This window comes from Cladophialophora psammophila, assembly GCF_000585535.1.
Source record: "Cladophialophora psammophila CBS 110553 chromosome Unknown aczJe-supercont1.22, whole genome shotgun sequence".
Lineage (NCBI taxonomy): Eukaryota > Fungi > Ascomycota > Eurotiomycetes > Chaetothyriales > Herpotrichiellaceae > Cladophialophora > Cladophialophora psammophila.
The window spans coordinates 35,339-55,893 of NW_006912943.1; the positions used below are offsets into that span (position 1 = coordinate 35,339).

The 20,555-nt window shown below is 50.1% G+C and overlaps 9 protein-coding genes across 9 annotated transcripts; 7 read left to right on the top strand and 2 right to left on the bottom strand.

The window, feature by feature from the left end:
• Positions 1-435: 435 nt before the first annotated feature.
• Positions 436-1,182, top strand: A1O5_10858 (uncharacterized protein; the record flags this gene model as incomplete). Its single annotated transcript, XM_007751432.1, has 1 exon — positions 436-1,182. One exon carries the CDS (start codon positions 436-438, stop codon positions 1,180-1,182), a length of 747 nt encoding a protein of 248 aa, XP_007749622.1.
• Positions 1,183-3,187: 2,005 nt separating this feature from the next.
• A1O5_10859 (uncharacterized protein) lies at positions 3,188-4,888 on the top strand (the record flags this gene model as incomplete). Its single annotated transcript, XM_007751433.1, has 3 exons — positions 3,188-3,880; positions 3,931-4,725; positions 4,784-4,888. 3 exons carry the CDS (start codon positions 3,188-3,190, stop codon positions 4,886-4,888), a joined length of 1,593 nt encoding a protein of 530 aa, XP_007749623.1.
• Positions 4,889-5,489: 601 nt separating this feature from the next.
• Positions 5,490-6,302, top strand: A1O5_10860 (carboxymethylenebutenolidase; the record flags this gene model as incomplete). The annotated part of the gene is made up of 2 exons (XM_007751434.1): positions 5,490-5,933; positions 5,994-6,302. The coding sequence occupies 2 exons, from the start codon at positions 5,490-5,492 to the stop codon at positions 6,300-6,302; spliced, it is 753 nt and encodes a 250-aa protein (XP_007749624.1).
• Positions 6,303-6,895: 593 nt separating this feature from the next.
• On the bottom strand, positions 6,896-7,741 carry A1O5_10861 (uncharacterized protein; the record flags this gene model as incomplete). Its single annotated transcript, XM_007751435.1, has 1 exon — positions 6,896-7,741. The coding sequence occupies one exon, from the start codon at positions 7,739-7,741 to the stop codon at positions 6,896-6,898; it is 846 nt and encodes a 281-aa protein (XP_007749625.1).
• Positions 7,742-8,229: 488 nt separating this feature from the next.
• On the top strand, positions 8,230-9,659 carry A1O5_10862 (oxalate decarboxylase; the record flags this gene model as incomplete). The annotated part of the gene is made up of 3 exons (XM_007751436.1): positions 8,230-8,553; positions 8,607-8,946; positions 8,995-9,659. 3 exons carry the CDS (start codon positions 8,230-8,232, stop codon positions 9,657-9,659), a joined length of 1,329 nt encoding a protein of 442 aa, XP_007749626.1.
• A 1,061-nt stretch (positions 9,660-10,720) lies between these two features.
• A1O5_10863 (uncharacterized protein) lies at positions 10,721-13,016 on the bottom strand (the record flags this gene model as incomplete). Its single annotated transcript, XM_007751437.1, has 2 exons — positions 10,721-11,912; positions 11,965-13,016. The coding sequence occupies 2 exons, from the start codon at positions 13,014-13,016 to the stop codon at positions 10,721-10,723; spliced, it is 2,244 nt and encodes a 747-aa protein (XP_007749627.1).
• Positions 13,017-14,464: 1,448 nt separating this feature from the next.
• Positions 14,465-16,699, top strand: A1O5_10864 (uncharacterized protein; the record flags this gene model as incomplete). The annotated part of the gene is made up of 1 exon (XM_007751438.1): positions 14,465-16,699. The coding sequence occupies one exon, from the start codon at positions 14,465-14,467 to the stop codon at positions 16,697-16,699; it is 2,235 nt and encodes a 744-aa protein (XP_007749628.1).
• Positions 16,700-17,422: 723 nt separating this feature from the next.
• Positions 17,423-18,723, top strand: A1O5_10865 (uncharacterized protein; the record flags this gene model as incomplete). The annotated part of the gene is made up of 6 exons (XM_007751439.1): positions 17,423-17,549; positions 17,624-17,704; positions 17,763-17,892; positions 17,925-18,104; positions 18,160-18,215; positions 18,275-18,723. 6 exons carry the CDS (start codon positions 17,423-17,425, stop codon positions 18,721-18,723), a joined length of 1,023 nt encoding a protein of 340 aa, XP_007749629.1.
• A 244-nt stretch (positions 18,724-18,967) lies between these two features.
• On the top strand, positions 18,968-19,507 carry A1O5_10866 (uncharacterized protein; the record flags this gene model as incomplete). Its single annotated transcript, XM_007751440.1, has 2 exons — positions 18,968-19,119; positions 19,189-19,507. 2 exons carry the CDS (start codon positions 18,968-18,970, stop codon positions 19,505-19,507), a joined length of 471 nt encoding a protein of 156 aa, XP_007749630.1.
• Between the last annotated feature and the right edge of the window lie 1,048 nt (positions 19,508-20,555).

Genomic DNA, 20,555 nt, shown 5'->3' on the forward strand with positions numbered 1-20,555 from the left:
TGTATATAAACAGACAGAGTCTCTCTGAATAGCCAGGGGGACAGAACACAATAAAGCAGATGAATCCACTCTCATTCTGTGTACAACACTTCACTTACTTCGTGCAGACGCAACAGTGACATGACTTCCCGAAGGAAATGAAAAAGGGCCTGAATCGGACAACCTTCGTCCCAAACATGTTTGAGGACAATACATTGGAGCTTCAGGCACGCCAAGCACGTACGTTATATTCCCTACTACTTTGCCCTGCCCAACGTCTGTCCCATTCTGTAAGGCGACCAGCGCCTCCTCAACGTCTGGAAGCTGGGCGCCTGAAAAGTGATTGTTTTGCCTCGAAAAGAAGTTCGATGTCGTGCAACAGTCTTTCTTTTTTTCATCTGGTGGCCTTTTGTCTTCAATGACTTTTTGTCTTCACTGGAACATAGCAATCCACAAATGTCGACGCAAGATCCGCTGGCTATACAAAGGGGCGATTATGGCAGGAACATCTCGGTAAATCTGCTCTTCACTATTGGTAGGGCGATTACTGGTCCTGCTCAGTGTGTCCTGATTGCTTCTCATCCGCTGTCTTATCTGGGCGTGCCCTCTCCGCCAGCTGGCACTGCTCCTATCACATTGTTTGGACGGACCTTCCCATGCCTCCCATTTCTAGCGGCATTCATGCCGGCAACTCTTTCAATCAAGCATGTACTGTGGATAAATTTCATGGTCCGCGAGCGCATGACGTTAAAGTTCGCCACGTTTGCCGTCCTCTCAGACTTCATGTACGAAAGCATCAGTTCGCTGGTTTTCACCTCCGCATCGATCAATCCAATGTTTTCGGAGCGCTTCTTTTACGCTGGCTTCACTATCTTCATGGCCAGCGCCACGTTCGAATTGCTTGCAGAGCTTCAAAGAATAGCATTCAAGGCGAAGAAAGAAAACCAATCCAAAGTATGCAAGACTGGCTTTTGGGCAATTACTCGACATATCAACTACACTGCCAATGTGCTTTTTGGCTTTGGATATGGCCTTGCTACCGGGGGTCCGCTCTACTCGTTGGCAACTGCCGGAATGTACATTTCGAACTTTGTATTCAATGCGATGCCTGCGATTGAAAAGTATTGTCGGGAGAAGTACGGAGAGCAGTGGATTCAATATGAGTACGAGGTCCCATGGCAGCTGTTCCCCGGAATTTATTGAACCTCGAGGGGCAGACCAATAGACGAGAGGCCTTTCGACAGTAGCCTCGCGTCATCAACAGAAGTATCTGGTCTCTCGTCAATGTCGACGGTATACGTTGTACGTAAAGCGCCAAATTTAACAGCGGTGGGATTGCGGAAGTCTGGGGAATATCCGATAACATGAAATATCAATTTTTTTTTTTGGTTTCTCTCCTTATGCTGCATTTTGTATGCTTTTCTGGTGATGATTGGTCTCTTTCTCCTGCTAATAGTCGACCATGGGAGGAAGGGATAATTTTGGAGCCCATGCACTCTTCTGCTGGATCTTTTGGGCCGGATCATTGCAAGAACATAGCCACGGACACAAGGACTGCCGCAACACCGCCCGGAAGTATGAAATCTCATTGAATATCTATTCTTTCAAAGATTTATTGGTCTAATAAAGGACTAGAAAATGGTCCGCGATACCAATTCAGAAAAGGCCCAGAATCCTTGATTACTAGGTCGCTGCGAAGAGAGACCGTATGAACGTGTTTCCGGCAAGAGCAGAAGCAGCGCCGCAAGATATGGATCGGCATTTAGTCCCAAGGTATTGAGCAAGTTTCATTCACAACCTAAGATATGCGTCAATAACATGCATGATGAGTTGCATGAATTTCGATAAGAGACAGAAGCCAACAAAGACGCCAGCAATTATCAGGAAAATCCAGTGTACTTGCATATGTTTCGGTCCTTCCAAGCTTGCAGAGGACGATTGCGAAGACCAAGCCACGGGTCATAGCTAGAGGGGGTCTCCATTCCGAAAGATGGTTATTGTTGTTGGTCAGATACTTCCGAATCTAATAGCTTTTCATCAAGAGCGATGTAATTCCAGCAACAGTCATACCCGAAGCAATACCTAAAAATGGAAGGCTTCCCACTCTTTTCATCATACCGCGGGGTCCTGGAAAGACCAAAAGACAAGCCGATAATGTAATGTACTTCAATGTGTAATTGAACAAGGGATAGAAGCCGGCCAGGAGAAGAATAGGATCCGTGACGAGCATGCTAGAGGTCTTAGCAGGTTTCCCTTGATTATCTCTTTCATTTCGATCTCGATCTCTTCTTTATTGACATGTATTGCCTATTATTTTGCTTTTCTGCGTTGGAGCTCTCTTTTCAAGGTAAGAACGGCTTGTGGGTGCGTCGCTTTGACATTCAAGCGGATTAGGAGGAATTTTGCGAATCCCATGATCATGGACCAGTATCCGTTCCATCTCCAGGCTGGCAGAGCTGACGTGTGGGCGTAGACAGGTATCGAAGACAATAAAGGCAATAATCTGTCGCTGTGGTCAGCAGATTGGATTGGATCTGCAGTCTATATGACGCACACTCTCCCTTTTCGGCTGAGAACTGGTATTGGTAGTGGTTGGAGACTGCTTCCCGATATGGCCAAGGTACGGACGAGTGAGCACGTCAAACCCCATTAACCATCTAGCCTCGCATGCCGATGCTCATGCATGTTGATACATACCGAGGCAGCGAGGCAGACCACGCCGCGAAAAGCCCCGTTGCACCCAGGCGATCCCTAATGGCAACGGGGGTATTTGGTTTAATGCTGAATGTCTCGAGAGCGATAAGCAAAGTGGATGGCACCGAGACTCCGATGTTGGATGTCGAGTGAAACTGAGGGGATGCTGCTGGACACGAGGTCTTTGAGAGATAGGTTTGCTCTTCTCGCTGTTGGCACACCATAGCAAGCGAAAGAAGGATGTCCCTTTTCATTGTGCTCCCTACCATGCAAATGTAATGCTGAAAAGCATTTCGGATCTAATTCCGTCTGCTTGACGGCGCGATTCCGACGTGGGGTCTTTCCCCGCAGAAACTACTGGGTATGGAATCGTGGAGGTCATCAGGGTCGAAGCCCAGGAACCGTTGTGGTGCATTTAATTGTCTCCCCCGTCGGCCAAGAGGAAATATGTGAGTGAGTTCATTCTGCTTCTCCCGGTATTGCTCATGTCTGCGGACCGACACGTTGAATCATGATGTTTCTCGACCAGATCGTTGCTGATCGGTTGTCACAACAACTGTTTTGGTACCTGGCTGGCGTCATCGCAAGCCTCTGTATCGTTCGCCTTGCAGTCAACAGATATGGCACCGGTATCAATCACATTCCGGGCCCAGTGTTTGCTTCATGCACAAACCTGTGGAGGTTCTTCGTCGTCTGGGGCCGTCGGCCAGAGCTCGAGCATATCCGACTGCATGAAAAGTATGGTCCCTTAGTCAGACTAGGCCCTCGAGTGCTCTCAGTATCTGACCCTGCGGCCATCCCGGTCATATATGCTTTGCATTCTGGATTTGTCAAATCAGGTTTCTACCCGGTCCAGCAAACGATAGCAAAGGGTCGCCGTCTGTACACCATGTTCAGCACCACAGACGAGAAGTTCCATGCTAAACTCAGAAGAGCGGTGTCAAATGCTTATGCGATGAGTACCCTGGTGCAGTTCGAACCGTTGGTAGATTCCACGATATTGGCATTTTTGGAGCAGCTCGAGAAGAGGTTTGCAGACAAACCAGGCCCAGATGGCATATGTGATTTCTCGAGGTGGCTTCAATTCTATGCCTTTGATGTCATCGGCGAGCTTACATACTCCAAGCGCTTGGGTTTCGTGGATCGAGGAGTGGACATCGATGGTATCATTGGGAACCTGGAATGGCTTCTCAATTACGCTGCCATAGTGAGTCCATGTCCACATCCAGACACGGAAATGATAACCAGAAATGATAGGTCGGACAAATACCAATCTTGGATCGAGTCTTTCTCAAGAATCCATTGAGATTGTTTGCGAGCCGGATTGGACTGATAAGTTCGAACACGCCAGTGGCAACTTTCGCAAGAAATCGAATTGCTGATCGACAAGACGTAGAGCAAGGCCAGGAAAAGCCAGCATCGACATCTGATGGAAAGCGAGCAAGGAAAGACTTCTTGTCAAGGTTCACCGAAGCTCATCACAAGGACCCTCAGTTCATCACCCAGGAGCGAGTTCTAGCGCTAACCGTTGCGAATATGTTTGCTGGCAGCGACACGACAGCGATTAGCCTGCGAGCGATCTTCTACTACCTTTTGAAAAGCCCAGATGATATGGAGAGCTTGAAGAGGGAACTCTGGGCGCAGCGGGAGAATGGAACATTCACTGACCTCAGCGGACTGGTAAACTGGAACGATGTGAGGGACTTGCCATACCTGAGTGCTGTTATCAAGGAAACGCTTCGATGCCATCCTGCTGCTGGACTTACGCTTGAACGAATCGTGCCTCGTCAAGGTATCACCATTTGTGGACAATTCATTCCCGGTGGCACCATAGTGGGATGCAGTGCCTGGACTGTGCACAGAGATGCTCTGTTCGGGGCACACCCAGAACAGTTCCGCCCGAAGAGATGGCTTGAGGCATCGCCGGAACAGAAAAGACAAATGGAAAATTCTCTCTTCACTTTCGGAGCCGGATCTCATACGTGCATCGGCAAGAATATCAGTTTGCTCGAAATGTACAAGCTTGTTCCGGCACTGCTGGCGAGATTCGAGGTTTGAAGTCCAATTCTTCCTCTTTTCGACGAACCTCTTAGCTAATGGATCTTTACAGATTGAGTTCGCAGACGCATCTAAACCGTGGAAACTGCACAATGCGTGGTTTGTCAAACAGTCTGAATTCAGGGTGCGGCTGCGAAGGAGGAAGCAAGACGACTAGCGCCGCCAGCGTCGAGATGCGCCACGATACTGGCTCAGGATCAGGATGACTGGGGATGAGCAGGAATGAGATAGAGAAAGAGATGGTCATCGAATGCCGCCCTGAGTTCTCGCCTTGTGGGTGCCGATTCCATTGGCCGTTGGCAGATTTGTGCTGGCCATGAGCCGAGGGTGAGGGAGGCGCGGGATCTTAGAGCCACGCTTCTTATCGATAGAGCTGTGTGTGCATACAATAGTGCTGCTGCTGCGGCTTTCTCAAAGGCGGTATTGAAATACTTATCAATCCTTTGAACAGAAGAGCTGCGAGAAGGACCAAAGGAGCTGAAGACTCAGGCTGCATTTTTTTTTGTGGCGTGGTTCCAAATTCACTTTGAGGCCCAAGCTGCTTCTGACGTAAAGGCCAACAACCCCACTCGTTCTCCAAAGTTATCCATCAATTGAAGTCACTGATTGATCCCAGCAACACCCTCTCACACCACCTCAGTTCTGTCTTTATACTTTCGAGATCAATGACAGGCCGACTCAGACTCTCTGCTCTCTCAAAACAGCTTTCATCTGCCTCCCAATACTTATTCGGCCCTCCTGCAAGAACTCTTGCCAGTATGTCACACACCCAGTCCGCCGCCTGCTGCAATACTCCGGCTGTTGTAAGCAAAGGCTATAAAGAGAAGGGGAACTGGATCACCGTCGACGGATTGAAGACATACACTACGGGTCCTTCGTCTGCAACTCAAGGCATTCTGGTGGTCTATGATATTTTTGGGTTCTTTCCTCAGACGCTGCAAGGCGCCGATATCCTTGCACACTCAGACAAGGACCACCAGTATCAAGTCTACATGCCAGACTTCTTTGAGGGGAAGCCCGCCGACATCTCCTGGTACCCACCAGACACAGAAGAGAAGGGAAAGAAGCTGCGGGCGTTCTTCCAGACCTCGGCTGCGCCTCCAAAGACGGTCGAGCGAGTCCAGAAAGTGATGGAGGAATTGAAGGCGAAGAATCCTGGTGTCAAAAGTTGGGGAATTGTTGGCTACTGCTGGGGCGGCAAGGTTAGTAGTCCCTTTGGATTCTGTTGATCATCCATTGCACGGATGCTGATGACCTCTCAGATTGTGAATCTTGTATCAGGATCCAATACCGTCTTCAAAGCAGCTGCAACCTGCCATCCAGCCATGGTCGACCCGAACGATGCAGCTAACGTCACCATCCCCATGCTTGTGATCCCGTCCAAAGATGAAGATCAGGCCGCGGTTGATCAATACGAGGCAAACCTCAAGGTGCCCCACCAGGTGGAATGGTTCAAGGACCAAATTCACGGGTTTATGGCCGCCAGAAGTGACCTCGAGAAGGATGATGTCAAGGCCGCCTACGAGAAAGCCTATCAGCTCCTGCTCAATTTCTTCCACAAGCAGCTATGAGGTCCGGGATAATTGAGGAGCTTTAAATGCAGATGGATCCTTAATCACATAGTCACAGGCGAATAGCAGCCTCTGTCTGTAAAATACGTACAAATCTCAGAACTTGTCATCGGTCACGGTAACGTATCCTCTACACGTAGATCAAAACGAAGATGGACGGTATTGCCACACCTGAACATGTACCGTCCGCCAACTGACCTGGTGTGAATCGAATGCTCATGCCTATACAGAAAAGCAGGTTCCTTGTAGCAATGCCCAGTTTACGACTCAGACAAGTGTGTTTGCGGTGCACGGAAGTGTTTTCAAGTATCAAATCGCATCTTCGACTCGCGTGCCGGAAAATATTCACCTGGTCTCGTTGAAGAATTGGATTACATTCGACATGTACATTTAAATGTCTTCAATACATGGTTGCTCTCTCGAGAGACATCTCCTCTTACGACAAGCCCGTTCCAAGCATTTACGGGATATCTTCGATACCTAGCTTATTCATCTTAGCGATCACAATGCCATCCCTCTTCGAGAATTCCGAAACAGCTCTCAGCCATACAGAACATGGCAGAATGTGGCGCCCTGCGTTCTTCTGATTTCAATCAGCGGGTTGGCGTTGATGGTTGAGCTCTCCATAGGAAGAATGCAAGAATGATGCAAATTTTCAATGCTGCTGCCGTCCACAATGCACCAGCAAGTCCAACCGGACTATGTGCCCAAAGCCCGCCGAAGATGGCTCCTGCCAGAAGCAACAAGGGAGCCGCAGCCCTTCGATTCCTTTCTGCATTCTGGGAAAGTCCTGCCATGATCAGAGGATCAGAGAACAGGTCACAGTAGATGCTCGTCAAAACGACGCTGGTGAGGCTGTTGTATTGCAGAGCCCGACTGGTCACAGCTTGTCCACTGCTCTGAAACGCGACCAATGCGAGAGGGACAATGACTTCCCAACGCAGGTCATTTCCTTGCTTGCTATCAGCCATGACAACGACAGCAGCCACCACTACCAGGAGCAGCTGTGTGGCGAACGAGGCCAGGAGGACCCAACGTCGCTTTGGCGAGAAGTGGCGGTGGAACCGACTGAAGCAGAAGGAACCAAAACAAAAGAAAGCGATTGAGGTGAGTGACCTAATCCATCGAGTTCCTTTGGTCGGTTCAACCAGACCTAGCCCAAGGTAGACGGTATTGCCGGTCTGCATGCTCACAAACGAGCCCCAGATGAATACTGCCGAGCTGTCGAGGAGCCCCGTGATAACATAAGACAACAACAGCAACAGGTCCGCCCAGCGCCTGTCGATATCTTCCTTCAGGTAGTCCCGAAAGTGAACGAGAGTTGCATGGGAGTCCTTCTTCCCGAGGAGAGGGACGTCCTCATCTTCATAGCCCTGATTTGGCTGACTCCCAGTATATGAGCCTCCGTCTATAGCCCCGTAGCCGTTGGCTGTGGTCATGATTGCGGGTGAGCACTAACAGCTGGTCGGTTTGGTTTGGATTGAATTGCACGGAGAGCATAAAGAGGATAAAATGGCCTGGAGGTTGAGTGACCAGAGGCACCAGAGGCACCAGAGGTACCAGAGGCATGCGACTGCTGACGAAGAAGAGGACACAGGACGAAACGATCTGCCGGGCGACGGGGACATGTTGAGTGCTTTTGCGGAGTTCTGAAACAGGTCATGGGTGGTTGATCGATATGGATGAAAGTCTGCGGGTGGCTGGGCCCGTGATGATCTGAGCTGGATGAACGTTCTGCCATCATCATGACGTTCTCCGCCATTCATTGGCACGGCGGGAGGAGCTCCCCCCTGGACCTTGGGGCAGAATGCACGGCTCGGCGGGTCTGCCTGACAGAGCTCTAGCTAACATACCAGGTATATATATATTGGACAGCTCCGCTTCCAGAGGGTTTCTCAGAGGTTGTACCTTCCTTGAACTGCCCAACATGCATCTTCCCTTGTGGTCTCTGTTCGTGGGCGCCAGCTTGGCAGTGCCAGTCATCGACCGGCAACAACAAGCCTTGCGACCTCTTGATCGAAATGGCCCTTACACACCAGGCAACCGAGATCCCTATGACCACAAAGTTGACTCATATGGTAATGACTGGCAGCCTCTGCCTTGGCGTAACGGTGACGGTGCGACCATGATGGGCCCCCGTAACAAGGACCGCGAGAGGCAAAACCCAGATATGATTCGACCGCCCAGCACTGATCACGGAAGCATGTCCAACTACCATTGGAGTTTTGCCGACTCCCATATCAGGATCGAGGTACGTCTACAATCACTCCACTACCTGGTCATTATATCATTGACACCGCGCAGGAAGGAGGGTGGACGCGTCAGACCACCATCCGAGAACTGGGATCAAGCAAAGAGATTGCTGGTGTCAATATGAGACTCGATTACGGGGTGATTCGAGAGCTTCACTGGCACAAGGAGGCTGAGTGGGCATACGTCCTAGAGGGCAACGTGCGCGTTACTGCTCTAGACACTGAGGGCGGCAACTTTATCGATGACCTTCAGAAGGGAGACTTGTGGTACTTCCCGTCCGGCCATCCTCATTCTCTGCAAGGGTTAAGCCCCAACGGCACTGAATTCTTGATTGTTTTCGACGATGGCAACTTCAACGAAGAGTCGACCTTTTTGTTGACCGACTGGCTGGGTGAGTGCTTGAGTGCACCAGAAAAGACGTATTACTAATTCCATATAGCGCATACTCCCAAGTCGGTCCTTGGGGAGAATTTCCGCCTCTCACCAGAAGTTTTCAAGACCATCCCCAAGTCCGACAAATACATTTTCCAGGGTAGCCTCCCAGGCTCCATCGACGAGGAGAAGCCAGATGGCACTCACGTCAAGAAGTCTAAGCTTCAATTCACCCACAAGATGCTGGATCAAGAGCCTCTCAACACGACCGGAGGTCTTGTTCGCATCACCGATTCGACCAACTTTCCCATCTCCAAGACCATCGCAGCAGCCCATCTCGACATTGCACCTGGTGCTATGCGTGAGATGCATTGGCACCCAAATGCCGACGAGTGGTCATACTTCATTAAGGGTCGTGCTCGTGTCACCATCTTTGGGGCTGAAGGAAATGCCAGAACCTTTGATTACATGGCCGGAGACGTTGGCGTCGTTCCAAGGAACATGGGCCATTTCATTGAGAATCTGAGCGAAGACGAACCCGTTGAGGTCCTAGAAATCTTCCGAGCCGACAAGTTCCAGGACTTCTCGCTCTTCCAATGGTTGGGCGAGACGCCCAAGAAGCTGGTGGCAGATCACATTTTCGCCGACGACGAAGTTGGGGCAGAAAAGTTCTTGAAGGAGATTCATGATGCGGAATACGACCCGATCCGGGGAAAGACCGAGGATTCTTAACCGAGATTGTTGCCAGCATCCGGCGTTTGCAAAATGTGGAGGAAAGGCAAAATTCCAATATGTGCGGAGTCCTCAGCGCCTGTAAAGACCAAATCCTGAGCACCAGGGGAATTTTTTCGGTGGAATGATCAATTCAACAATAGCTTGGCAGCTGGACTGGATTGGGTTTGATAGTGTTGGGGCCACTCCCTGAGTGAACCAAAATCACTTCTCTGGCAGAAAGTTTTACCGACCGCAGATTGCCCTTCAAAACAGGACGTGTAATGCCATCTGCGCCAACTGAGATCTAGAAGCCGTGGATTGTGCAGGATTGTGTTAGATGTCCTTCCGTGCACCTGCGAGTTCCAACGTTGTTGTCGTCCCGTTTCAAATGTGGAGTTGAAGGTTGAAACTAACTGTTGAGAGACAAGCATCCGCTTTGTTGTCGCCAAGACTTGATCAAGCTCTGCCTCCTCCGTACATACCTACTGTACCTAGTACTATACTCTGTATAGCAGGTACCAGGTAGCTCGCGAGCAAACGGGCTACATAAGTCACTCATCACCCGATCACTCCGCTTGATAGGGCGTTAGTGCCATTACCCTGTACTCATCCCATGTGGTATCTAATATCTCAACAGGCGCCGTCAGATTCATTTCAAAATTGGAGCGTTTCAGTCACTGGATTATATCTTGGCCATTCGGAGCTTTGCGGACTCTAATGCTGTCCTCTTCCTTGGCCAAGATGGTTCTCGGCGATTAATGGAACATAGCAGATATCGCATTAGCAAGAAGGAGATGGAATGCACAAATTCGCAAGCACCCAGCTAGTCTCCGGAGGCAGATGAAGCTGGCATGTTTGTGCGACCAATATCCTAGGTGCCGTCAGGTAGCCAAAGCAAATCGTCCCAGATCCAAACTTGAGAAGTGCCATCAAAGGTGTTGGATACCCTACTGTTTGACATCGTAGCAGGGCCTGAGGAAAGTTGAGGGCATGGGCAAGTCCCGGGTGTCGATGACAGACTGATTTGTTCTTGATGTCGGGTGCCATTTCCAAGGCGACCGTTGACACCACTACGGCCATCACGAAACACTGCAGCTCGTTAGAAAAAGAAAGATGAAGACTTGGGGTATCAAACCATCTTGCAGAGAGACGAGAGCGTCACTGAAATTGCCAGAAGCGATGTCTCGAGGGAGGTCTAAACTATGCTGAGAAAACAACTCGAATGCGTCCGTGCCATTCCTGTCGGAGAGCTTTGCGGCCTGTTCTGGCACGTCATTCCCGTCTACTACAGGTTGCTGTTTACCACACACCGAAGCAGGGGAATGTTGATCGACGGTAGTGCGTTCATCCGCGAGCCTGTTCTGTACATAGTCTTGACCAGAGGACTCTGCCTCCGTTAATAAGGCTTTCATCTCCTCCGCAAGAACCAACCGAACAAGCTCTTCCAGAATTGCACCGCATTGGTCGGATACTGTCGTGCGGAACCGGTGAAGCCGGGGAAGCTTAATAATTCTACTCACGGCACGTTTCGCCTGGTGAGCCTGATCTGAAAGAGGATCCGATAGCGCAAAGATGCCGAGGACAACACCAGCAGTGAAGGACTGGATTCCAGCATAAGCCGCTCCATGGGTGTTCTGAGAAGCAGCAAGGATTTCAGCATGTTCTCCGATTTTGGACGTTCTCATCGAGGAAACCCAGCACTGGTACTTGCTTGTCCTGATCATGGTGTCGACTGCATCGTTGGAGACGTTAAGCGTTATCTGGTCGGAATCGTTGCCCGGTTGTGGTACCCCGGGAGGCCATCGAGGCACGCGGTTTATTGTCAACAGTGGCCGGTGCAGAACCAACTGAATGTTGTCATAGGAAAGTTGGAGGGTAAGGGCTTGAAGCTGGAAGGTTCTGATAGTCCTTCTAATTGTCCTATCTCCGCTATTGTATTTCAAATACTTGAGTCGCAATTCCCGCGGTATGCATTTTTCCCACTCAAGCAGGCGATGATTGATTGCCTTGATCTCTCCGACCACTTCAGGAAGAGTTGCCCCACTCCGGAGATAGATATTTCGAGTGATTGTCGAAGCGATTCGATAGAGGCGAAACTTGTATCTCTGATATGATGCTATAGTAACTGGGCCGAATGTTTCATCCTCATAGGTTTCCATAGATTCCAATCCTGGGCAGGTCAATGAAGTGTCGTCGATGTTTCCAGGGAAAGAGACGTCCCAATCGCTGTCATGTACGTTACAGGGCGTCCCAAAGCTGATAGCACTAAATCTACACCCCGAACAATCAGTGACGCACCGCTTAGACACATTTCTTGACTCACACTTCCGCTGTGTAGAGGGCCCAGCATAACCGTCGCCATACCTCTCGCAGAATAGGGTCGTCCATCTTCCAGTTCGACTCCTTTTGCAGGCCCAGAGCTTGCGCGACTTTAAGTGCGCTCCCCATCAAGGCAAAGCTGCGGTTTGGCCGGCTATGGTAGGCATAGTATGAGGAAAGGAGGATTGAGATTTGAACGGCCTCAATATTAGCTTGATCGAAGATATCAAGAAGCCGCTCTTCAACTTTATGGATGAGTGTGTTCCCCAGGCTATCCATATCAAAGCCCGGACATATTTCTTCAGCCTCAGACTTGGTGGTGTACTTGGCGCCGATGCCAATGACCAACAAAAAGAGAACCAAAAAGGAGATTCGATCCGCACGCACAAAACCTGTCGTGGTAAGACCCTGTAGTTCAGCTCTCAAGGACGGTCCATGAAACAATAACATGAACCAGTGCACAGAATCCGAATAACTTTCCAGAGCGTAGTCGATTACATGGGAGGGCGGCAATTCCATCCCAAGCAAATCACTTATGGGGAGATAGTGGCCGCTGGCTTCAGAAGACCTCACGTCCGGGCTACTACCAGGAATCGCATCCGTTGAATGGAATAGCCTCGCTGCCGAGTTGTGTTCTCTGAAGAGCTGGTCCACTACTTCGTATGTTGACGTTCTTTCTCGATATACCTCAGATGACCGCCTCCCAGGCTCTTGTGGACTCCGTGCCGATGAGGAAGATCGATTTTTATGCGACAAGACCGGGACAGGGCTGGACCGACGGCCAAGAGAGATGGAAGTTCGAGGTGATGGAGCGGGTTGCTGACTATCATCAAACTGGCCGATGGTGGATGTGTCAGTGCTCCCTGCAAGTCCTGCGGACGGTTTCACTAGTCCCCTGTTTTCGGGACGCTCCGTGCATTCGACTCCAACGCGCAAGCACAAGGCGCACGGTCTAGTATCATCGCATCTCAACTTCTGCTTCCGACATCTGAGACATGCGTGTCGTGCTCGCGGCAAGGGACGTTTCTTGGATGAGGCGACTGGTGCAGGCGTCATCAGGGAACCTGCGCACGAGCTAAAATATCTGAGTAGGAGACTGCTTGCCCAGCACCGCTATAAAGCTCCGATTGCGATTCGCAGAAACGATAATTCGGCGATGTGGTCTCTGTCCGTGGCAGCACGCAAATAAAGGACAGCACGGATCTGCCTTTCAGCGGTGCCGGAACCTCGGCAATCGCTTACTGTAAAGAGTACAGGGAACGGAGCATCATAATACTCCGTCTTCCTTCTTCTGGCTACCTAGCTCGCTAGATACTTGTGCTAGTTCCACACTCGGTATCCTCCCCAGCTGCCAGTATGCAGGCAGCTGGGGCAAAATCCCTCCATGGTTGTCTATTGCCCGTCAAGAACTAACTTGATAGTTTGAGGCTGCAGCTCTTCTCTCAACGGCAGATATACCCACGTATTAGGTCGTCGTCGTTGCATGACTGGGCCCAAAATCATAACAGCTCTTCCCTTTCCAAAGACCACATCATTCGCATCTACAAGTACACCCACTCGCATGTAGGCCTTGTCAAGTTCCGAAGCATGTTTGCGTTTTCCGTGCCTTGTCTGACTGGCTGCATTCTCATTTCATCTTACCTTGCGAGGCTAAGCAGTCGCCTCAGACGCGGGCTCGAAGACGCGGAGTACCCGGGGCCCCAGAAGCATATTCTGTGTGGAGTGAGTCTCTAGATTTCGCTGTTGGGAATAGTTCCCAGTCTCTACAGGGTTGCGAGGATGGGAATACAAGAACCGGGTATGGTACCCACGAATAACTAGCATCGTCTGACCTGCCAATGGCGCTGCCGGGCGTGGACATATTCCTCAATGAATGGTTCCCGTTTCAGCTGCGTTTCGACCATCAGAAATAATACTGACCCAAGACCAGGCTGTGGTCGGATGCAAGACCGGATCGGCAGTCAGACAAGCGGAAGAAACCAGAAGCCTCAAAAGAAGATCAAAAGGATGCCAAGTCACTCTGTACGAGTACACTCATATTTCCCTGAATCCAGCATATTATTAACATCACGTAGAGGTCCTTGGCAATGCTCATGGTCTGTTGTTGACGCAGAGAGTACCATTGTGACACCCATAGCCACATTGCCTTAAGGCGTCTGATCCGAGAGCGGAATGGGATCTCAAACCAAGGTGTCTTTACAAAACTCGGAGCTTTCCCCGTGACCGGAACCTCTTCCACCGGATGCAGCCTGCATCCCAATCCTATGCGAATACGTAGGGTCTGACTCGCATGATGTGTTATCCCTCATAAAGGAGCTCGAAGGAAGCCCAGTAAGCATTCTCAGCAGGTAAGTCCAAATTCCCTTTGTCCTTAGAACTTGATCCTTGCTTTCTATCCGACGCGCGAATACGTGCTTTTGCTTAGAGCTCTACCCGCCTACCTTGCCCGGGTCAAAGGCCCTCTTTCAGCGGCAACTAGCTTCTGCCATCAGCCGCCTTCCGGCATGGGAGCCCGTGACTCGGAGGTGGTTGTGAGAGTAGGTGGGCTCAGCAAGAGAGCTCCCCGGGCTTGTGAATCATGCCGCTCGAGAAAAGTCCGTTGTGATGTTACCAGGACTAAAACTCCATGTACAAACTGCAGGCTTGACGGCAAGAATTGTGTAGTACCGGCGAGCAAGAGACGACACATCGGAGACCGAATCCTTGGACCATCCTTCTTCGATGGCAAGCAGCATGGGCCCCGAAGCCCAATTTGCGATGCAATCATTGATTTTGGAGACGTAGACAGCCTCTTGTCGGAGAGGAAGGAGTCTGCTGCTACTGCTACTGCTGCTGCCAAGTGCGGTGTTGGAAATGGTTCATTTGATATCTTCGATCTCTCGGGCAACTTCTTCACCGCGTCCGAGACAATTGACACTTCCAACCCTCTCGAAGAGGACATTGCAGTGGGTGACGGACAAGATTTCCAACCAGACTTTCTTGCATCTTATCCATCACCTACTCAAACAGTTTTAGGGGATCATCACCTCCAGCCATCACTCCCAAAATATATCACGCCTCTACCGAAGACCCTATCAACAGAAGACCTACGCCACCTCCAAAGAAAGGGTGCTTTCGACATTCCAGACTCAGCAACGCGTGATTTGCTGTTGACAACTTATGCAAAATGGGTATATCCCTTCGCACCGATGCTAGACCTCGAGGAAATCCTGTTAACAGTGGCGAGCAACGGCAACACCGGAACAACAAGCCTCCTCCTTTTTCAAGCAATGATGTTTGCTGCAACAGCGTACATCAACGCGGATTGCCACCGTGGAAGGCATAAAAGGACAAGAAGCGTGTTCTATGAACGTGCAAGGCTTCTCCACGATTTTGACGTGGAAATGGACAGACTCGCAATCTGTCAAGCCGCCATCTTGCTAAGTTTATGGGACGGGGACCCTGAAGGCGTGAGGGACAGCTATTACTGGGTCGGAATCGCAACACTGCATGCGACCAGTATTGGACTAAACTTTGATCCCACCAGCAGCCTCTCAGATCGGGAACAACGGCGGGCATTCAAGATGACATGGTGGACGCTTGTCATGAGAGACCGCTTGCTTGCCGTGGCCTTGCGGAGGCCAGTGCAAAATAAAGTCTTTCGGTTCGATGTCCCTATGTTGCATCTTGACGACTTTAGGTTGGAACCTCTTTTGAAGATCCTTCAAAACAGCCTACAGATGTACGACGTCGGGTTGGCAGAGTTGGAAACACTCGCTTGTTGTTGCATGGCTCTGGCCCAGCTTTCCGAGTATATTGACAAAGTCTTGACTGTGCAATACACCGTCCAAAGAACACCTCGTGGTGCGGGACAGAGTCCAATCGTTGTATCGCTAGTCCCGAAAGTCAGAGGCTCCAAGTGTTCGGAGATCACGATGTGCGGACAAGAGCTGCAAAACTGGTACGGGTACTTACCAACAGAAGTGCAACAGCTCGAGCTTCAACATCATGACATCGAACATCGGCACGAGAATGAAATCGTGAGGGTACACAGGGCTCTCTTGGCAGGTTATTACTCCATGACATTGATGACTTTGTACCGACCTCTGCTCAATTTGCCGTCATCAAACGCAAACGAGACCAAGCTACGAAATTTATCCATGAAGATGGTTTCGCAAGCAGCAAAAAGTATTACAAGTATATTCAGCGATCTGTATGCCTACCATCTGATCTCATGGTTGCCAGATACTGCGATAGCAGTGTTGGAGCCAGCAGTTGCAACACATCTGCTCTATAGCATGTCAGAGCTGGCCGCGGTGCGAGAGACGAGCTTCCAAAAGTTTTACATCTGTTGGCGAATTCTGCAGCAGTTAGGCGAGGTGTACTATCTAGCAGAGACCACCATGTCTATGCTAAACGCCGCCGCACAGAGGCTAAAGTCGCGTCCAGACCTGCAGGCGGCAAATCTCACCGCTTGTTCACAACTGATTGACACAATCTGCCCGGTTGGCAACGACAATGCAGCGACCCATGTGGCCGTCCCATTTGTCGGAGTGGTTGGAGACCAGAAGAAGGATCGATCCGATGTGACAGTGGATTGGGCCGACCCGAAGAAGATCAGGCATGGGCCCAGAAATCAAATGCAGGTGTTGGACAACTATGACCATAACTTTGACCTGGAAGCGAACTGTGCCTTGGACCCGAGCACCTTTGACCAACTCGTATGTTGGGACGCAGCCGAAGAGGAACTCCAGGCTTAAGATTTTCCGCGGACACAGTGAAACCCCGCTATGTCTTGCCCCTGAGGCTAAAGTGCTAGAAAGATTCGATCAAAAGAACTAGCCGGATCATGTAATATGTATGAAGAGATGCCCGAGTAAGGAACTTTGGTTCGTAAGGCGGGATAATTTTGAATCCTCGTGGTTATGGTGGTAGCCCAACAACTACTCGGTAGCAATATCGAATCTGCATTTCTCCTTTGTGAACACAGCTTCGCACCTTCAACGGCCATCTGTCGCTAAAGCTGTGCGTCTGCCATCCGCGGATCTCTGATTCTCTATCAGCTCAAGAGTCTATCTTAAGAGTCATTGATAGGTAATACAACCGAGCTTGAATATTACATATCTGGTTCCATAGGCTGAGCAGCACCAGGACTTCCGGTTCTACTAGGTAGCCCAGTACGATCATCTCTGTTGTGTCCCAGTCTGCTCAGTGCTCACAGTCGACAGCCTGGTGAGACGAAGACCACCTATGATCACGACGTCATGTGGGGAAAGAGTGCAACGTCCCGCGGGATCCTCTTGGGCCATGAGGACAATAACGATCGACAGCGATCTCAAATTACAAAAGACAGCTGGCTCTTGTTCCTACTACTCTTCTCCTCTCTTCTCGCGCAGATATACTGGAAGAGTTTTGGGACTAAAACGATCATTCTTTTAAAAAAGGAAAAAGAAAAAAAAAAAAAAAAAAAAGCCACTCTACTCATGGCTACTGAGGGCAGCTCGCCTGTGCAAGGCTTCGAGAGTCAAGATCGGAACAACCATCCAGGAACCACCGACTACCAAGCTGTGCGGACAGAAGAGTCCATATTAGAAACTACGAGACAACTACGTCAAGCCAGGTTAGTGCTCTCGAGTCTTGAAGACAATAACAATGTGAAGCGACTCACAAACATCACTCTTTAGGTCTTCGTGGGACTTTCCAGTCAAAATATGTCGTCCTTTGCGCCTTCATCGTCAGGTTGGGCGGCTTCTTGTTTGGCTATGGTATATCCGCAAGCGCATTATCTATTAAGCAAGGATCAAGACTGAATCGCTCCCATAGATCAAGGTGTTGTTTCTGTCGTCCTTGTCATGGATCAATTCCTCGACCAATTTCCTCGTGTCTCGAAGACTGCCAGTGGAGCAGGCTTCTGGAAAGGATTCATGACGGCCATGATCAAACATATCGGTGGGTGCCTACCGAGAGCTATCAGGATCATCTGAGGCCTAACCATTTCTTCACGGGGGCATTCAACCAAGGCTGGGTGGCGGAGAAAATATCCAGAAAGTACTCGATTTGCGTTGCTGTCTGCATTTTTGTGCTTGGGTCAGTCTTGCAGACCGCCGCACAAGACTATGCAATGCTGATCGTTGGTCGACTCATTGGTGGTATCGGTGTTGGAATGTCAGCATGAACCATTTGTCATTGTTCTGTCTCTTGGGCTAATCCAGGTTGATAGGCCGAGCATGGTCGTCCCTATGTATATTGCTGAAGTGTCGCCAACAGAGATCAGAGGTAGGCTGTTCGTGAATCTACCCTCGTCGGGAGTCTGTGGATTACTGACAGCGCCAAAGGGACATTACACGTCCTGGAAGAGTTTTCCATCGTTTTTGTTATCATCTGCGCCTACTGGCTGACTTTCGGCGCGCGGTACATTGGCGGTGAATGGTCATTTCAACTTCCTTTCCTTCTGCAGATCATACCAGCCATACTTCTCGGCATCTCTGTTCTCTTCATCCCTTTCTCGCCCGGGTGGCTTGTGGCGAAAGGACGTGACCAGGAAGCACTGACAGCTCTCGTAAACTCCGACGGGTCCCAGTGGATGACCCGCGAATTCAAGCCGAATGGCTCGATATTCGAGCCGAAGTTGCATTCCACAAAGAGGTTGCCACAGAGAAGTATCCAAATCTCGGCATCAAGGGTCGACAGTCTCGCTGGGCTGCTTTCAAACTGGAGCTTGCAGCTTATGCTGATTGTTTCAAACAAGGCTATTGGCGACGTTCAATGGTCGGAATTGGCTTGATGTTTTGTGAAGCCCACCTTTCTTTCTGATCAACCCCTCTCCTTTTACAGGAAGTTCCGAGTTCCGTCAACAATGTTATAGCTAATGGACATTTGCAGTCCAGCAATTTGTAGGCATCAATGTCCTGATCTATTACTCACCAAGCTTGTTCGAAAGCATGAATGTCGATTACAACATGCGGCTAGTCCTATCGGGTATTCTGAATGTCACCCAACTTGTTGGAGTCACGACGTCTCTATACACAATGGATCGGTTCGGACGACGGCCGCTTCTGCTGCTGGGCAGTGTAATAATGACCATTTCCCACATCATCAATGCGGTCCTGGTCGGCTTGTACTTTGACAGCTGGAACGATCATAAAGACAAAGGCTGGATGGTCGTGGCTTTCCTCTTCCTGTACATGCTGACCTTCGGGATGACCTGGGGTCCCGTTCCATGGGCCATGCCCATCTGAAATCTTTCCAGCTTTCTGCGCGGGAAAGGCGTGGCGTGGAGTACCTGCAGCAACTGGCTCAATAATTTCATCATTGGTCTGATCACGCCGCCTCTGATCCAGAACACACGGCGATTTGGAGCGTATACATTTTTTGCAGTCTTTTGTACCCTGAATTGGATATGGACTTGGTTCTGTGTGCCAGAGACAAAAGGGCGGAGTCTGGAGGATATGGACCGAGTGTTCGGAGATCGGGCTGCAGTTGCAGACAAAGTTCGAAGGAAAGAAATCCTCAAAGAGCTAAAGCAAAATGATGGTCGAATGAAACAAGAGGAAGCAAAGACAGTGTGATTGCAACCCAGGTGGACCGAATTGTTCTCTCTCATTAGGGGGATAACGAGGCCGATAACCGGAGCAGCGGCACTTCTATACCAGAAGGCAAGTCTTCAATGCTCCGCTCAATTGCCGGACTTGATCACGGCAACTCGAATGGCAGCTTCTATTCTGGAATCGAGGCACAGAATAAAATAACCATCCTCGCAGTGTCGCTACCTTCGTAATTGGCCGTCAGAGCAAAGAATCGAAAACAGATGTTTTAGCCTCAACTGGCCGTTTGAAGTTCTTGGAATCAGAGTATGTATCGCAGAGCTTTCCTGCCTTTTCGGCAAGGCTTCATCGGCGAAGTTAAGCCAGATACACTCTCGTTCGCAGATTCTGCGCGGTCTCAATGAGGGATCGCAGGATTGTTCGAGCTGATGCGCGCCATTGTTGCTGATGTACGGTAGATGTCTGACAGTAGCTGTGTAGCATCAACATGGCGACTCGGGTGAACCTCACTGCCAGAAATCGTCATACAGGCCCACCGCGGTGGTGCTGGGAGCAACTTTCATTCATGCGAGAATGATGAGACGCGGCGCCTTAACAGGTTGCTCATCTGGCTTCTCCACTTTTGTCCCGAGTGCGCCCTCATTCAATGCGTACTCCGGGCCACCCAAAGCGAGTGACAATGTTTGTCACCGATGATATACCAGACCTTGATTGTCTAACTTCAAAAGTGAGTACAAAAAAAATGGGATAATAAGATCGTTAGTCCTTCGGACCGGGAGAAAAGAAAGGTCAATCAAGATCCGAAGGATTCCCCGGATGACCTCCTGAAGCCCCACGGAGCCACAATCAACCCCACAGGTCAGCCTCTGCAGTTCGGGGTCACATCGGATCGAGGTCGAGGCTCAAACAACTGCCGGGGAAGAGACGTCTATATTGTTGATGTGCCGAGTAGATAATGTCAGATAAATAACCTTGGGTTTCCATGACAGTTCACCTTTAGCTGCCTATAGTTTTCGCATCTCCAAGTTCGAAACAGATCACCTTCTGCGAGAGTTTGTAAAAGGCCTTTCCG